We start from the raw sequence: 17,876 nt of genomic DNA on the forward strand, positions 1-17,876 counted from the left end.
GAAATCAGTAAGTATCTTGATACAAGGTAAAAAGTGCTATGGCGGGGAAGTAGAACAGGGTAGGGGGCTGGGACAAGGGGTGGTTCACATAGTCCTATGGGAAAGGTGGGATTTGAGCAGTTCTAAGGAAGGGAATGAGGAAGCTAAGCAGGCATCTGGGGGAGGGGCTTTCCAGGAAGAGGGCATAGCCCGTGCAAAGACCCTGGGGCAGGGCCGGGCCTGGCATGTTGGAGGAACAGCTAGAAGGTCCATGTGTCTGGAGCAGAGTGAGCAAGGGGGAGAGAGGGAGGAGGGGAGGGCAGGGAGGGGATGGGGCAGGTCGTGCAGGTCCCAGTGGGCCACGGGGAGAACATGGGCTTTTACCCCCAGGGAGGTGGGAGCCTTGCAGGCTTATGGGCAGAGGAGGGACTGGACCTGGTGCAGGTGCTCACTGGTGCCCTGTGGCCACTACAGGGTGGACAGACTGTCAGGAGCGAGGGTGGGAGTCAAGGACCACGGGGGAAGCCATGCTGGTCCAGGTGGGCCATGATGAGGTGGGACCAGGTGGAGGCCGAGGAGGGGGGAGAAGTGGGTGGATTCTGGATATGTTTTGAAGGTAGAGCTCTAGGGAGATTTCCGGGTGGACTGGATGTGGGTGGTGAGACAAAGAGGGGAGTCAAGGGTGACCCCAAAGATTTTGGCCTGTACACCTGGAAAGATGAAGCTGCAGTGATGAAGGGGAGCCGACCAAAGCAGACTGGGGGCAGGGGTAAGAATATCCCGGGCCTGGAGTTGAGGGTGAGGTCCAGCTGGCATGGACCAGGGGGTGTCCTCAGCACACCTGGGGAGGAGGGCCAGGGGTCCCCGAGGCCACCTGCCAGTGAAGCGTCCAGGAGGCAGAGGGGGAATCTTCGAGCTGTTTCCGGGGCATGTGGGAGTGCGACCAAGAGAGACTAAAGTGGGGGGCTGCCCGCGTGGACCCAGCATTCCAGGAACCCTGCCACAAAGGAGCAGAGAAGCCTGCCAGAGCTGGAGGGGGACAGGGGTCCAGGGAGCGAGATCTGCGGGCTTTCGGGCCAGATTCCAGGAGAAAGGGAGCAAGGGGAGTGCCAGAGGGAGGCCACCCTCGAGTAAAGGCGAGGGCCCCGTGCCCAGGTTGGGGCGACCTTGGCGGCCCCAAGGACAGGACCCTGGGGAGGGGTGGGCCGGAGCCGGTGGTGCAGTACCAGGGGAGGCCACCAGATGGCGGGTCTGCCGCCTTCTCGGGGGCGGGAAGCGGGGAAACCCGTGGGGAGGGTCCGCGCTCCCCCCACCGCAGTCCCACACGCCTTCCGGGCTCTGGAGACCGCTGGAACCTGGGATGCACTTTTCCTAAGGGGTTCAGAGCCCTCACCAGTTTCTCAACGCTCCCGAGGCCCCTTGCCTCTCAATTGGGAGCCGGCATACAGCAGCATACGATACAGGAGCGGCCAGACGACGGGCACAGGAGCCGGGCAGGGGTCGAGGGGAACCTCCGGGGAGGAGCCCTGTCGAGCCCGGGAGTCCTTTAGTCTAGAGAAGTGCGGGCTCCCCCCACCCCCGGTTCCGGAAGGGGGCGGGCAGCGGACGCCCCCGGGCGCAGTGTCACCGCGCCTCGGTTGCCGGGTAACGGAGCCGGAAGGCGGGCTGGGGGCACAGCTGTGCGAGGCGTGGGTGCCGCTGGACTGCAGCACGCGCCGCAGAGGGCAGCCCCCTCCCCGCGCCTTAGGGCTGGAGGGGCGTTGCCAAGACCGCCACCAGGTCCCCCGATTCACTAGCCCACTGCCTCAGTTTCCCCAAGAGGAGGCTGGGGACCCCATTGGCGAGGGGGACAGAGGAACTCAGAGGGCCCACCGGCTCGGACCAGCGATGGGAAAAACCACACAGGCTCTGGAAATCGGGTTTAAAAAAGACATGTTTAATTAATTAAATACCAGGATGAGGCCAGGCAGGGCAAGGGGAGGGGGGGGGGTCACCCGAAAGCACAAATCCCTTGGGACCCTACCCCCCCCCACACACCACGAAAGGCCACAGCTAAAATGGCTGGAGCCAGATCCCAATGACCATCGGTCCCTCCAGACCCCTGGACACGGGGGGGGGGGGGCCAGGGACAAGTTCTCAGCTCCCTGGGTCCTCAGACCACAGCCCACCCACTGCGGACATGCACCGGCCAGGGCTGGGACAATGAGGGGGGCGTCCAGACAGACACAAAGGGAAACAAGGCCCTGGCCCGCCCTCTGCCCCCTGGACTAAGGCATCTCACCACCGCGGGAAGATCCTCCGCAGCCCCGCCCCCCTCCCCAGGACCCCAGGCACCTGTCCTGGATCTGCCAGGGCCGGTTCCGGTCCACGCTAGTGCCATCCAAACGCCCCAGCCCCCAACTGGGAGGCAGGAAGGTTCTGGAACACAGAGGGGTGCCACAGACCTCGTGCAGCCAAAGGCAGGATAGGCCTTTTCACGGTATGGGACAGGAAGCCTGGGTCCCTTCCCATTCCAGGGCCGGGGTCTTCAGTCCCTCTGTCCAAAATGAAATCCAACCGCAGCCACAGTGGGAAGACACCAGGAGGGGACGTGACATCTGTTCCTCCCCATCCTAAGTTCAGACCACGCAGACCCTCCCTCCCACACCCACAAAGCCTGAGGACAACAGACCACCCACCGGGGCCCAGATCAAGGAAGAGATTGGCGCCTGAAAAAATATTCTACCCGGTCCAAAAAAATCGAGCTATCCCAGGGGGTTCGGGGGTCAGCCCTCCCGCTTCCCGCCCGCCCGCGTGAGCGGGACCTCAACCGCTGGTCCAGTGGCCACGCCGGGGGCAGGATGGAGCCAGGGCCCGGGGCCTCCTCACCCCCATCCGCAGGGCGGGGAAGGGGTGCATTTCGCCAGAAGGCTGGCCTGGTCCCAAATAGGAGGGATTGATTGTCACGTGATGCTGCACAAGGCCAAAGTCGGGGACTCTTCCCGTTCAGGAGAGGGGAGCCGGCCATCCAAACTGGGGGCCAGCTTCCCCCCCAGTCTCTCACTGACACACTCGCACACCCACCCAGAGGGGCAGGGCAGCCCCCCGCGCCAGCAGACAGAGGAAAATAAATAAGCCTGCAGTAACTCCCATCCCGTGATATTCGCGCCCCGCACCCCGCCCCCACCGTGAGTCAAATTGCTCTTTGGAAGAACCCCCCCCTTCTCTCCCTCCCTACCCCAAGTCTCAGAAGCAAAACCGGTACCCCTATGGAAACCCTATGACCTCCCCCGTCCCCACCCACCCAGCCCTCGAGGCTGGGGAGCTGAGGGGCCCCTCCCGTGAGCAGTGGGGCAGAACCTGTGGACACCTGAGATTGAGTACCCGAATGGGGGCGGCCGGGCCACACCCCGTTTCCCTGAACGTCTCCAATGGCTTTCGGCGGGGTGAGGGGCTCCCGGGGCGGGGGATGGGGGGACACGAGGCAGCCCGCAGTAACCCCTGGTTCACCTATGGCTCTTTGCATACTTCATCCCAACGTGGACAGAGGGGCCTGGGGACCAAGTGTGAACACCGGTTAGGGGGTGCCTTTCCTGGGCCACCTCCCCCCAAGGCCCACACGTCCCTCAAAGCAGGGAGGTGGCGAAGGGGGAAGGGGGACGCCTCCTGGCCACCCACCCAGGGTCCCTGTTTAACAGCTGGGAAGAGAGTTAACGATCATGGCTATATACAGACACGGGGCCACTACCCCTCCCGAGAGCAAACTCCAAGGCCCGGATGACCCCGGTCCAGTCTCAGACCCCTCCTTGTTTTCTCGAGGGGGCAAGGGCATCTTGGGGGCCCTCAGGGGGACACTGGAAGGGGCCGGGCTGGCGGTCAGTCCGTTCCCCGCCCCGGGCCGGGACAGTAGGCGTGTTGCTGGTGCTCCATGCCCAGGCCCAGCGGGGGCGCGCTCAGGGCGGCTGGACTGGGGCTCTACAGGCCGGCGGGGGCCGGGCTGGGCACCGGGCTGGGCGCGGGGCTGCCCGCCAGGCTGCAGGGCAGTGAGTCGCTGGGCGAGGTGCTGCGGGCGCCCGGGCGCCGGAGCAGTTCCGGGCGGAAGCCGGGGTGGCGGCGCGCGTGCTTGGTCAGGTGGTCGCTGCGGGTGAAGCGCTTGGAGCAGAGCGGGCAGGGGAAGCGCTTCTCGCCCGTGTGCGTCCGATGGTGGCGGGCCAACTCGTCGGAGCGCGCGAACTTCTTGTCGCAGCCCGGCCAGTCGCAAGCGAAGGGGCGCTCACCTGCGCGGAGGAGGCGGAGGACAGACAGACAGCGGTCAGTGTGGGGGCAGAGAGGGAGAGGAGGAAGTCCCATCAGATCCCCAAGGGTCCTCGTCATCTGCCTCATCTCTCCCCACCTCGTTCTAGAGGCTGAATTCTGGACGTGAATGTTTAAAGAAAACGGCCCCAACTCATTTCGCGAACCCCCGTGAATACTCTCCGCTCTATTTCTACGACTAATGGTAATCAGACTGAGAGCAGCTGCCATGAGTTGAAAGGAGAACCTAAAGAGACCGCGTTCTCCCAGGACCGCGCGCCCGCGCGCCCCCACCCCCAGGACGGCGCCACCTCGGTGACATGTGTACTTGGCACACACGTGTCCGCTCCGAACGCACGTCGAGTTTTCGGAGAGGCTTCTTATGCAAACGGGTCCTGCCGTCCCCACCCCCGCGAAACTCCCTTCTGCCCTTCCTGTGGGGGCATTCCGGGGGCTCCCAGGTGCTCGCGATCCCAGTCAAGCCCCTTCCTTTTGGAAATGACCACCCGGTGGGGGGCACCGTCTGGGCAGCTTCCCGTGCCTGACGCCACCGCTGACCCTCGTGGCCCCTCTACGAGCAGAGGGACATGTGAAGGGACTCCCAACCCCGGCCAACCCCGGGGCTGCACTCGCAGGGTGCGGAGTGACACAAGGCGAGGCGGGGACAGCCCCTGGGTGCGGTGCGGGAAGGGGCGGAGCCCGAGGCAGCCCAGGACTCGCCCCGCCCCAGCGGAGCAAAGGCGAGGGGAGGGGCGGGCCGCCACCGGCAACTTCCTCCGCAGACCCCTCCCACCGCCAGGCCGGCCTCGCCCATCCTGCCCCTGCGGGCGCCGCCATCCCGCCTGCCAGTCCCCACCCGCCCATCCCTTGGGGGGTCTCCGCCCCGGAACAGGGTCGCCCGATCCCCCCTCATCAACCGTGTGTGTTGTCAGCGTGTCCCCAGCCGACCCGGGGGTACCCCCGCCACGCCCCAGGCCCAGGGGCCGTGAAGCACCCAAGAGTTTGCACCCTTCTGGACCCAGCGCGGGGTACCTGGGACCCTGGAATCCCCAGGCGTTGTGTTGCCGAATGCCCAGGGGGTTTGCAGGGTGTGTTGGGGGTGGATAGAGTGTGGACACGTGGGCAGGGTCGCCCCTCGTGGCACTGGACGGAACCCAGCAGAGGAAGAGGGGGAGGCCAGCTGGGGGGCAGGAGGGGGAGCCACAGTGGGGTTAGGGTAGGTTACACACTGGGAGGCCCACACCGAGCACTGGGGACTGCGGTGACCCAGGTTGACCCTGCCTCAGGAAACACGCCCTTCGGTGGGGGAGGTGCTGAGGGAGACAGACTGAAGGGTGTCCTCAGCCGAGGATCAGAGAAGCACCCCCAAAGCAGCACCCTAGTGGGGGCGTGCACAGCTGACCAGGAGCCGGCGGTGGGGGCCATGGGACAGACCCGCAGCCGTGGGGTGGGGGAACCTGCATTCTCAGGGTGACCCAGTGACATCTCTGCTCTGGAAGCTCAAGGCCCGCCCTGGGGAGAGGGCTGGGAGGGGGAAGGGATCGCGAACCACTGAGGGGCACCAGTGGACTTCAGAGGGCTGCCCAGGAGAGAGCGGCACTAAAACCTCCCCTCCCCCACCCCTTCCTCCTGGTCGCACTCGGACACCACCAGCGAGGCAGAAAAGGGGGGGTCAAAGCCCAGCAGCCTCCCCCAGAAAGTTTCTTGTGGGATATCTGTCGGTTATACTCACGGCTGGGGGAGGGCAGGCCCCAGGAGGCTGGGGACCCAGACGCGCTGGTGCCACCTCCCCCAGGGGTCACAGGCCACAATCGTGGTGCTCGTGGAGAGCAACTGTCCAAGACCACAGGTGGCCCCAAATCCCTGGGGCTGTCCCACCCCCCACACCCCATGCTTCCCCTGGAACAATCCAGCAGGCAGAGTCCGCAGCCGCTGGGGGAGGGGCCCCAGCGGGGACGTCCTCCATAGAATCACGGGGCTCAAAACAGCCCCAGAAGGGACACCCCACCCCACCCCACTTGGAACCGACAGGTCCCGAGGGCCGAAGTCTGGGGGCGGGGCTGCTGGCTTCCAAGCAAACGGGGGCCTGGGGGAGCGACGCCCCTCCGAGGGGTATGCGGCCCTGTCGCCATCTTGCAGGACGCAGGCGGGGAGAAGGTGGGGGAGAGGGGGGCCAGCCCACCGCGGGTGCGCCCCGCAGTTGGCTCACTTCCCCATTTAGGGCAGCGGGGCCCGCCTCCCGCCCTGCCCTCCCCTCCCTCCGTCCCGCAGCTCTACTTTGCCACCAGCAGGTTGCAAGAGCGGTGCCAGTGCCCGCAAGGGCCGGACGCCTGCAGCCGCCGGGAACACAGCTGCCGCACGTAGCTTGGCGGCGGCAGGGACATCCGCAGCCCCAGCCGGCCTCGCTCACGTGGTCCCACTCCCGCCGGGGCCGGGGGTCGCCTCACCGGCTGGCCGCCTGCCAACCCCGCCCCACGCCCGGTTGCTGGGTAGCGCAGCGCACGTGCACACGTGGGTGGCGGGGCCCGGGGCGCGCAGGCTTCCCTCCCCACAACGTCGGGCGGATGCCTGCAGGATGCCAGGACCTGCCACCTTCTCAGTCCTCTGCTCGGGAAGGAGGGTAACATTCAGAGGCTCAGAGCCGGCATGCCGGGTGCGGCCGCCTGTCTGCTGAGTCCACCTGGGTGCCGGAGGAGGATGCGGTGGGCGGGGCTACGGTGGACTTGACTCTCTGACTTGGGCTGGGACTAGGGGTGAGCTCAGGACAGCCAGAAAGGAGGTCCTGGCAACCGTGCGCCAGGCCTGGCTCAGTGTGCTCGGCCTTCACGGGGGACAGTGCCCCACCTCCCTGGTCTGGGGCTGGGGGCCAAGGGTCTGACAGGGGACCTTCACTGTGACCTCCTGAGGTCATGACTAACCTAAGGGGGGTGTGTGTGGCCCGCAGCCAACCCTTGCGCAAATGGCCACCTACCAGGTGAACTGCACCTGGGGAGGGGCCCAGGTAAGGTAGCATCCCAGGAGAGCTGGAGAAGGCTGGGACTGCAGCATGTGGGGGGGCAGGGGGCTTCCCAAAGGAAATAGGCCTGAGCAGGCCGCGAAGGACAGTACGGACATACAGCCAAAAGGACTGAAAATTGATGGTGAGGTCCGGGGGGCAGAGCACAGGGTCCCCGTGCGGCTGGCCATCCTGATGGCTTTAACAAAGACCAACCCGTGCGAAGTTCATCTGCTCTGTGATCTTAGCCACCCCCATCTCTCTCCCTGTCCCCGCCCCTCCTGTAGGTTTTCCATTTCAATTGCTCTGCGGTTGCCACCAAAAACCGTAGGCAGAGGTCTCCCAGACTCTCACCTCCCCACGTGGTACCTGGCAGCAAATCCCATCAGAGCCCCTTTCAAAATATGTCCAAACCCCCCCTGGCTCTTCATGGCTCCAGCCCCCGGCTCAGGCCGGGAGTGGGGCGGCAGCCCATCGGCGGGTGCCTGGGCCGCCCAGTCTGTGCTCTGCTCCCTGGCTCAGAGTCGAAGCTGAAGTCTTTACTGTGGCCTCGCTTCTCTGCAGCCCCGGTAGCTGCTCCTCACACACCGCCTGGAACCTCTCCCCCATCACTCCGTCCCTTCTCTGTGCTAACGTCACCCTTCAGAGCAGACTCTCCTTATCCCGCTGGGGTACCCCCCCCACTGACCCCGTTCTCGGCTTTCTTACGCTTATGCTCAGTCTCTCCTGGGTATATGTGCCCCCCACCTGACCATAAAGCTGACAGCACAGGCCTGGCACACCGTGGGTGCTTAACACAGGCGTGGAAAGCGTCTACAAGCCCCGAGAATGGCACTCAGGTTGCTACAGCTCCAGCAGCAGCTAACCAGCTAGCTTGCTGGTGCGTCATCTGGTTTACCTCCCCACCCCCCCAGGTAGGAGCCACCACTACCCCCGTTTACATAAAAAGCGGGCCACCTGCCACCCCACACCTCTCCTCCCTCCTGGGGAACCCAGGCTGCCCTGGCTTTGCTGCCCCACCCGGACCAGCATCTTCAGCATCGGGGGTGATGGCCTACTCAGTGCCTGTGTGTTCAGGCCCCCCAGAGCATGTGTGTTCCGGAGCCCCGCTGTTCTGGAAACGGGACTGGGTGAGGGTGGCGCCCCTCCCTCCCCGGGAGGCCAGCTCCTCAGGCTGGTATCGTGTGCCAACTCCCGGGCCATCTGGGCCACCTTTATCAGGGAGCCTGGGTGGGGGGTGGTTATCACCCCTTGCAAGGTGGGGGCGCCGACACTGTGAGCAGTCCCAGCTGCTCGCTGCACCCTGCTGCGGGAGGAGGGGGCTGGGGGGCAGGCAGTCCTGGGCACTCGCACCCCACCCCGTGCCCTGGCACTGCCCCATTCTGGCCCCCCAGATAAGCCACCAGTCTCCTGCGCCCCACCTGGTGCGCTAGGGGCACTCACAGCTCTGCGAGGGGTGGAGGTGGGGTCTGCTGACTCAGACAGCCCTGGGGGATGCGGTGGCTACTTCCCCTCTGGGCCTCAGTTTCCCCATCTGCCTCTCCTCCTGGGGGCCTGTTCAGCAAAGAATACCACCACCACTCACCCCCCTCCTTAGGCTGCTCGGCAAACAGCGGTCGCCCTAGCCGCCTCTTGTCCCCCAAGTCCTGGGCCTTGTCCCTCCCACCCAATTCCTGCGGTGGCCCCCCGCTCTCCCTCCCACACAGCGGCCCCCCTCCTCGATCCCTCTGCTGGATCCTAATCCCTTCCCCATAAACGGATTTTCCTCTGCAAAGCCGGGCTTGCCCCCCCCACCCCCGCCCTGCCCTTGGGATTAAAGGGCACACTTACCTACTCTGCCCCCTCCCCATCTCCCACCACAGCCTTCCAAATCCATGCCCCAGGGCCCCTGCCCCCACCCCCTGCAGCCAGGGTGCCGTCCCCTCCCCTGGGACACACCCTTCCCTGCTGCATCTGACTCCGCGGTGTCGCTCAGAGGCCTCTTCCTCCAGGAAGCCTTTTCCTCCATCACCGCTGCTTTCACTGTCCCCCCAGTGTTCCAGGAGTCCCGGGGGACGGGGACTGGGTCATCCCCACAGTGCCTCTCACACACTGTAAAGGCTCAGCTACTCTTGCTCAGGCTCAAGCAGACAGGGTTTTACAGGGGGTCTCAGCTGGAGGTATTGCCGCAACGCCCAGGGGACACTAGATGATGTCTGAGAACATTTGTCATTGTCACAACGGGGGGTGCTCCAGGTGGGGGCCAGGGAGGCTGCTCAACACCCTACAGTAGCCAGGACGCCCCACACAGACAATGAGCCAGCCCCGAAGTCAGCAGGGCCGAAGAGGAGACCCTAGACTAACAGCCCCACTTCCAGATCTCAGCTCCTTGCGGGGAGGGGGCCTGAGCCCCCCAGAGGTGCTGGACACTGGGGGCTCTGGGGCAGGGGAGCAGTCCGGAGACGAGGGAGGTTGGGAGAGCGAGGAGTAGATTGCCAGCCTCTCCGCCCCCGCCCCACCTCCCTCCCTCTCCCTCTCGGTATCCACGGCAACCGCGTCAACATCTCCTGCAGCTTCCCAGTCCTTCCCTGCCCCACACTGGAGGCAGGAGAGCTCCTTCTGGGCCAGGGGCTGCGGGCCAGACACAGGGGACCAGAGGACAGCCGTCCCCGCTCCCCCACAGCTGGGTGGCCCTGTGAAAGACCCCATCGCCCCTCTTGGTCTCCCCACCCCAAGCCTCTGTGCCAAATGGAGCAGGGATGATGAGACGCCACACTCAACTCGCCTGGCTCCTGCTGGGCCTGCTTGCTCATCTGTAAAATGGGGCCAGGCCAGGATGGGAGCTCTCTTTACTTTACAGAGAGGAGAGCGGTCATCAGGCAGAGGCGGGTGGAACGGGACTCCCTCCCAAAGGCCCTCGGGGGACAACGGCGCAGCAGACAGCCATCATCTAATTAAAGCTCCTCATCAGATCACTCCCCAGGCCTGCCCCCAGCAGTGAGCAACAAGAGGTCCAAGACAAACGTGGCTTCCCCACCCCAAAACAGGCATAAAAACAGCTGCCCCCTCCCCTGGGGGCTGGAAAAACCCAAAGGCCTTGACACAGACCCTGGGTAGGGTTTGGTGGTCCTGAACACTAGACAGATGCTGAACTAGCAATCACTGAGCACGAAGGTGCCCCAAACCCTCCAAAACCGGAACCAAAGGTGCCTGGGTGCACGACTTTCACTCTTAGGAGCAGCACCCCCCCACCCCAGGGCCCAGCACCATTATTATCCAGGGGGCAAGGCATGGGGGGATGGCACCCTGCCCTCCCCCACCCATCACTGGGACACCTCAACTCAGTCCCCTGGGCCTTTCTCTTTAAAACCAGAATGGTAATACTGACATCCAGGCCCTCGACAAGGAGTCCTTGCTCCCCCAAAGGCTTAGGGGGGCAGCCAGTACTGCCTGGGGGCCCACGTGGGTACTCAAGGATCCCAGGATACCCTGGGGAAGTGTCCCTACAAAGCCACAGTGGGAAGGAAGGTGGCCACCCCCTTCACCAGACCCAGAGACTCGAACAGAATGTGGAAAAAACCAAACTAGAGCACTAGGGGGTCTGAGCCACTCTCAGGGTTCACACCATCCATGTCTCTGCCACAACGCTAGGTCCAACCCCTCTTCCATGCACCCGCTCCACGTGTTCCTACAGTGGGAGCGTGTCCACTGAGCCAAGCTGATGCACCCTATTGCCCGACGTGACCCCCATAACGGCCCTCAGGAGAAGGCAGCCCGGAGGCGGTACGTCATGCGCTAGAAACGGACAGAACCACCAAGTCCAAGTGCACTCCCACCCAGCTCCCCTGCCCTTCCCAACAGAAAGAAAACCTCCAATGTTCAAACTCAGGCTGGTGACGAAGGCCCACCATCCCCAGACCCCCAGCCCAAGAGAAAATACTCAGGGTTGAGGGTGGGACTCCGTGGGGAGGACTGGAGGGACCCACAGGAGGAAAAAGAGGAGGTGACAGAGTAAAAGGGTGGCCAGAGCTCCCTGCCTCCGGCTCCCTAGCGGCGCGGCCCAACCCCACCCCCGGCTGGGCTGTGAGACGTGACAGTGTCGCGCGGAACCCTCCCCCGCCCCCAAGCCTTCCAGGCTCCCGCTGCAGGCGGGGGCGTGGGGGGGACCCAGGAAGCTGCGAAACGCACTGAGGACGTGACATCCTCTGGGGTCCCCCTCCTCCCCAGACTCAAGCCCTAACCCGCACTCCCAGCCCTGCCTTCCGCCTTATTAAAATACATATAAAGGAAAAAAAAACGTGCCGGGCACCCCCCAACCTGGCTCCGCACCAGGCGCTCCGCCGCTCTCTGGGGTGAATCCTCGCGGCCACCTCGGAGGCAGCGCGCGGTTCCTCCTGCCTTTCTACAGAGAAGGAAACCAAGGCAGGAGAGAGAACGAGAACCTCAGAACTGGACGCTCCGACCATAATGCCCACCAACCAGATCCGAAACCAACGGAAAATAAAAGAGAAACGAGGCCGAGAGCGAAGGAGACTGCCCGGGAGCCCCGACCCCGCCCGCGGACCCCGCCGCGACGCGCGCCCCGCGAGCCCCTGCCGCTACCTCGGCGCCCGCCATCCGCTCGCCGCCCGACCGCGTGGCCGCCACGCCCCCCGCGCGCGCCCCACCCACCAAGGCCCCGCCCTCCCGGCCGGCGCGGCGGCGGCCCGGGCGCGCCCCCCTCCCCGCCCCCGACGCGCCACGCAGTTTCGGGGTCCCGGCGGGGGGTGGGGAGCGCGGGAGGCCGCCCTCGCACGGGCCGGGCGCGCGGCCAGACTCACCTGTGTGCGTCCGCAGGTGCGACTTGAGGTGGGAGGACTTGTAGTACGCCTTGGCGCAGCCCGGGAAGGGACAGCGGTGGCTCTTGGCGGCGGCGGGCGCGGCGCCGGGGGCGCGGCCGGAGGACGGGGACGAGGCGGCCGAAGAAGAGGAGGCGGGCGAGGCGCCCCCCGGAGCGGCGCCAGGCCCGCCGCGCAGGTCGGCCAGGATGCTGGCGGCCAGCAGGTGGGGTGCGGCGGCGGCGGCGCCCAGGCCTGGGCCCGGGACGGCGGGGGCCGGCGGCGGCGGCCCCGGGGGCCCGGGCGGGGCGGCCTCGCGGCGCGGCGCGCGCACATCCAGGCCAGCGGCCGGGCCCGCGCCCTCGGGGCCCGGTCGCCCGCGGTGCACCACGGCGCCTGAGGAGATGGCCATGAGCACGTCGGCGGCGAAGTAATCCACGCACGCCACGGCTGCCGACATGCCAGGCAGGGGCGGGCGGCGCGGCCGAGCGGGCGGAGCGGAGGCGGCGGGAGCGGCGCCCGTCCGGCCGGCGGCGGCTGCTCGAGTGCGGGAGGCGGAGGAGGAGGAGGAGGAGGCCGGCGCGCGCCGCCGCCGCCGCCGCCCGCGCTCGGCCTGCCCCGCCCCGCCTGACGCGCCCTGACGCACCGGAGCCCGCGGGGCGGCCGCGGCCCGCCCCGCCCGGAGGACGCCCCCTCGGGGCGCGCGGCCACGCCCCCCGCCCGGCGCGCCCTCCACCACCCTGCCCGCTGCGCGCGGCCGCTGGGGGCGGGGCCGGGCCGAAGGAGCCGCCCCCTGGCGCGCCTACTCTGGCAGCAGAGTACGCCTCCCCTTCTTCTCCGAGCGCTCCTTACCCACGCGGGGCGCCAGGCCGGGGAGCCAGCCCCCTCTGGCCCTCCCCTCCCCCTGCGGCCACCCCTGGTCCGCTTCCCCGAGCACCCTCTCCTCACACCAGGAAGCTCCGCCTGGTCCCCGCTACGGTCTCGCCTCCGGAGCGCGCCCCGCCCCGTCCCAGCACGCCCCTCCCTCCTCGGAAGGCCCCGCCTCCTAGGGCGCGCCCCTCCCTGCTCGGCGCGCGCCCCGCCTCCCCGCGGGCTCGCCCACCCCACGCTGAGGCGCGCGGCCGGCGGGGGCCCGCCCCTTCCTCGGACGCTTCCACCCCGGCCCGGGCGCGCCCCAGGTCAAGATGGGGGAGGGGTCCGTTCCCCACGTGGCCCGGTGGGGGTGCGGAAGCGGCTAGCCCCGCCCCCCGGCCACGTGCGCGACCCTTCCCCCTCTTCTCCTCCCCAGTTTGTGGCCCTGCTCGACCGCGCGCCCCCTGCCTTCTCTCGCCCGCTTTCATGGGGGTCCCCCTCGCCGCTCCCGGAGACCCGCAGCTAGGTAGGGGAGGGGAGGGCTCCCCGCCTGGCAGGGTCGAGCTAACGTGCGCTCGTTCCTCTTTTTTTGCCCCCTTCGGGAGTGAGGAGGGCTGGGGTCACAAAGGGCGGGGCTCGGGGTGCTTTGGGGAGGAAGAGTGGGCTGGCCCCTCCAGGACAAGGGGGTCGGGAACATCGCTACCGGCGCCAGTCAGGGAAATTTGGGGCGCAGACGGGGAAAGTGGGGCCTCGGCAAGCCCCCGAGGACGTCCTGGCTAAGTTGTTTAATGTCGTCGATGACGCCAGGAACGCAGATGCCCGGGGTCCGCCCAACCCGCAGGTCTGAAGCAGCGGGCGCGGGGAAGTGGGGCGATGGGGTGGTCCCCTCCATTGCGACCACGCCCCCGCCCCTTCCTAGGCAGGCCACGGGGACCGTGCAGTGGCAGGAGCGGCCTCCAGGGGGCCTTCCTGCACGGGTTCTTGTCTTGAGCTGGGTGTGGACAGAGGCCGGGGGCTCTGGCCCAGACCCCATCCCCGGACTGAATACTCACCCTGGCCACCTGCAACACGTACCCGCTCCGCGCGCTAGCTGACAAGGCCTGGCTCCGCCCCTCTGGCCCCAGGCTGGCCTCTGCCCCATGCGTCCCCCTCGTCTAGGCCCGACCATCCTTGGTGGTGCCAGCTTGTGCCAGCCCCCTCTGGGGGCCCGCCCTTGCACAAGGGTGGACAGAGGGAGGGAGAGGAGAGGGGCACTGGAGCAATGACTTCAGGCTTCAGAGAGGAGATGCCGCTTCTTTAACAGATGAGCCCACTCCCACTCCAGGTGGGCACTTGGTGGGCACCGGCTGTCAGCATTCCTGCTGGTTGGGGCCTCCTGTGCCTTTGAAAGTCTAGGAGGGTGGCCCACCTGGGCAGGCCCCCACCCTCCACCATCTCAGTACACCCACCCTCAGGTCTTCCCCAAGTCCCTCTGCCTGGCCTCTCCCAAGTCCAGACAAGGCAGGAAGTGCTTTGTGGGCTGCCCCCATAGGCCGCAGCTCACCCCAGCACGTGGGGAAGAAGCAGGACAAGAAAGAGGCCGGGACCCTTTGTTCATTCCTTCCACTGATGTTTATAGGGCCCAGAGCAAGATCTCCCCAGTGGCTTTGCCCTCCAGGGGCTCAGAGTCTAGGGCAAGGCAGCTGGGACTCAAGATAGTGGCACAGGGGATGGACACAGGCCTGACAAGTGGAAGAAGTGGGGGTAGCATCCCAAAGATGGCTCCCCCTGGGGCCTGTAGTTCAAGGGGGCAGCCACGGGAAAATGGGGCGATAACTGAAGGGGGCCCTTCTTCCCACAGGCAAGGCGGGGGTGGACCGTGGCAAAGCAGAGCTTAGGACTGCCGTCCTGGCTGTGCCTGACAGATCTCACGGCCCCAGATAAACCATTTTCTCAGAACCCCAGGTGTGCACTAGCTCCCACGGATAATCAGGGTCTTGGACCTGTGGCTTTATTCCACGGACCACTTGTGCAGGCAGGAGACCCCAGGCGGGGGACCACACTCCACCCACAGTGTTTCTGTTCACACCCCAGGCCCCCGGGGATGCCTGGGTGACCCCTGATGACACCCCCTGCCCCACCCTGACCCCATGCTCACCTCTGCCTTATGTTTTGTCACCCTATCCTCACTACAGCCCTTCAGGAGTTGTCACCCCATTTCATAGATGAAGACATCAAGGCTGGGAGAGGCCCCAGAAGAGGCCTGAAGTGGCTGGCCCACATGCAAGAGCTAGGAGGCAGCAGAGGGTTTGGGGGCCTGAGCTTCTGTCCTGGCCGGGGCACCCACACAGAGGTCAGTCCCTTCTTTCTCCAGACCTCAGTTTCCTCACCTGTAGATGGGGGCCCATCTCTAGCCTTCCCTTCTGGCACCAGGGGGTTCAGGGGGGCTCTCGCCAGACCACAAGGCCCACGGAGCCGAGCTGGGCAGGAGCAGACACAGGGAGGTGTGGAAGGGAAGGGGGCTCAGAGGGCGAGCCTCCCAGCTGCCAGTGAGGGGAAGGCAATATAAAGTGGAGCGCATCGGAAACATGGATGCCCTGGGGCCCCGACAGGTCAGGGTGGGAATCTAGGCTCATGTACCTGCGTGTATGTCTGTGTGTCTGTATGTATAGACATTCTGGAAGGACCATAGCTTTTTTTTTTTTAAAGACAGTGAAGCCTTTACTTTTTGTTTTAATAGTACTTTCTGTATAGTTCAACCTTTTTTTTAATCCATGTGTATTTATTTTATTTTCTTTAAATGTCAGTAGATATCTAGGCAGTGCCATTATGGGCCATGGGCCCTTTCCTTTCATACTTTTCTGTATGAAAAGTTTTTGTTTTTCTTTTTGTTTTGGACATGCCATGTGGCTTGCAGGATCTTGGTTCCCCGACCAGGGATCAAACCTGGGCCCCTGGCAGTGAAAGCACGGAGTCCTAACCACTGGACTGCCGGTAAAGTCCCTGAGAAGTTATCTTCTAAATAACTCCCCCGCTTTGGTGTGGGCTGGGCTGAGGACAGTAACCTGCTTGTGGGGAAACCTGGGGACCCCACCTTAGCCAGGAGGTCAAGGTCGTCTTCAGGGTGTCAGCAATCCCCAGTGGGATGTGATGAGAAGGGCACCTCACTTCTGGGTGTTCTTCCCTATACCCATAGCCCTGGTCTGATCACGAGAAAACCTCAGAAAGGCCCAGATTAGGGGATATTTTACAGAAATTCCTGACTGGTCCCCAAACTGTCAAGGTCATGAAAAACCAGGAAAGACTGCAGGAGCGTCACAGATTTTAAGAGGGTAAGGAGACATGATGACTGAAGGCCATGTGGGCTGCCGGGTCGGACCCTGGAACAGAACAGGACGTTAGTGGGAAAACTGCAGAGATGGGAAAAAAGTCTGGAGTGTGCAAATGGGCAGGTACACAAGTTAGTCCTTGGTTTTCACAAGACCCTCCCACGAGGGGCGCTGGGGGAAGGGTAGGCATGACAGCTTTCCTGTAAACCCCAGACTAATCCGAGGTGAACATTTGAAATTAAACACAAGGAGTGGACACTAGCAGCCCACATCGGAGGCACCAGGAGGAGTTCTACATTCTCACAGCTGTGTACAGAGCTGTCACAGCCGTAAATGTGGTACCTTGTGACCCAGCAATTCCACTCCTGCAAAGGTACACAAAAAATATTCTTTTCTTTTTCTTTTTTAAAGCCGTGCACCGTGCGGGATCTTAGTTCCCTGACCAGGGATCGAACCCATGCCCCCTGCATTGGGAGTGCGGAGTCTTAACCACTGGACTTCCAGGGAAGTCCCCCAGAAAATATTCTTAAGGAAACAGAAACGTCTGTGTATGGCTGCACTGTTGTAATGGGGTAAGAGGAGAACAGGTGGACCAGCCTGTGTCGGTCACTGTGTCACGGAGCACGAGGCTATGGGAGGGCCAAGACACAGGGTCAGCTGCGAACTCGAGCTCACCGGAAGCCACAGCCCCTTCACGCTGTGAACTCTCGGTGTTTCCACCTGTCTCTGCAGCCTTTTAGTGCACAGTGGCCTCTGCCAGCCCGTCCACAGCGGTCACCTTTGCAGGGGCCTGGAGACGCACGAAGAGGAAGGGGACGTGGGGTGGGGGGCTAGGGGCGGGTGGTTCAGCTCCTCAGAGCATCAGGCTGGGCAGGCAGGTGCACCCGTTTTTACCACCTGCCTGGCATTGGACATTTGTGGGTGTGACCCCCAGCCTCTCCACGTGGGTCCTGCTTGCAGCTCTCAAAGGACAAAAGCCCCCACCCCTCGTGGAGCGGACGTTCCAGCAGGATGTTGTACTTTGACAACAGAGCATTTTTTAAGATTCATGCATGATTTGCCTTCTCCTCTGTAACCCATCCGTGTTTATTTCTTCTTTTTTTTTTGGCTGCATTGGGTCTTCGTTGCTGCGCGTGGGCTTTCTCTAGTTGTGGCAAGCGGGGGCTACTCTTCGTTGCGGTGCGCGGGCTTCTCACTGCAGTGGCTCCTCTTATTGCAGAGCATGGGCTTTAGGCACACGGGCTCAGTAGTTGTGGCTCGCAGGCTCAGTAGTTGTGGCTCACAGACTCTCGAGCACAGGCTCAGTAGTGGTGGCACACGGGCTTAGTTGCTCCGTGGCATGTGGGATCTTCCCGGATCAGGGCTCAAACCCATGTCCCCTGCATTAGCAGCCGGATTCTTAACCACTGCGCCACCAGGGAAGTCCCCATCCGTGTTTATTTCTAACGTGTGTCAGATTACTCACCGTGGTCCTAGGGGTTGGTCACACGTAGGAAGTGCAGAAGGTCCCAGCCCAGGCCTAGCCGGGCAGTGGGCATGTGGCTATCTTCCCCCACAGGAGGTGCCAGGTCCCTGCTCCCAGCTGCTGGGGAGAGACCCAGCCCGCCCGCCCCCGAAACCCGTCCCTTCTCTAGGAGCGGGAGGGGGTGGGTCTGGCCTGAGCCGTGTGAATTC

At 64.4% G+C, this 17,876-nt stretch overlaps 1 protein-coding gene and 1 long non-coding RNA gene across 3 annotated transcripts; one reads left to right on the plus strand and one right to left on the minus strand.

Moving 5' to 3' along the window:
- Positions 1-1,900: 1,900 nt before the first annotated feature.
- On the minus strand, positions 1,901-12,656 carry KLF16 (Kruppel like factor 16). The gene is made up of 2 exons (XM_036846008.1): positions 12,046-12,656; positions 1,901-4,235 (listed from the first exon to the last, which is right to left on the minus strand). The coding sequence occupies exons 1-2, from the start codon at positions 12,500-12,502 to the stop codon at positions 3,934-3,936; spliced, it is 759 nt and encodes a 252-aa protein (XP_036701903.1). The 5' UTR covers positions 12,503-12,656; the 3' UTR covers positions 1,901-3,933.
- A 389-nt stretch (positions 12,657-13,045) lies between these two features.
- On the plus strand, positions 13,046-17,275 carry LOC118892004. Of its 2 annotated transcripts, none has more exons than XR_005019220.1 (3): positions 13,046-13,420; positions 15,069-15,226; positions 16,127-16,600. It is a non-coding gene; the product is annotated as an uncharacterized LOC118892004 (long non-coding RNA). The 2 variants fall into 2 exon arrangements; XR_005019219.1 differs by lacking the exon at positions 16,127-16,600 and adding an exon at positions 16,614-17,275 and having other exon boundaries at positions 13,049-13,420.
- The last annotated feature ends 601 nt before the right edge of the window (positions 17,276-17,876 follow it).

The sequence above is a fragment of the Balaenoptera musculus genome, chromosome 3, assembly GCF_009873245.2.
Source record: "Balaenoptera musculus isolate JJ_BM4_2016_0621 chromosome 3, mBalMus1.pri.v3, whole genome shotgun sequence".
NCBI classification, from domain to species: Eukaryota; Metazoa; Chordata; class Mammalia; order Artiodactyla; family Balaenopteridae; genus Balaenoptera; species Balaenoptera musculus.

Excerpts from the sequence above, each read along its gene's own strand:
- KLF16 (XM_036846008.1), bottom strand. The coding sequence starts at position 12,502 with ATGTCGGCAGCCGTGGCGTGCGTGGATTACTTCGCCGCCGACGTGCTC. Across the intron at positions 4,236-12,045 it reads GCACCTGCGGACGCACACAG|GTGAGCGCCCCTTCGCTTGC; the intron begins GTGAGTCTGGCC and ends TCCTCCGCGCAG.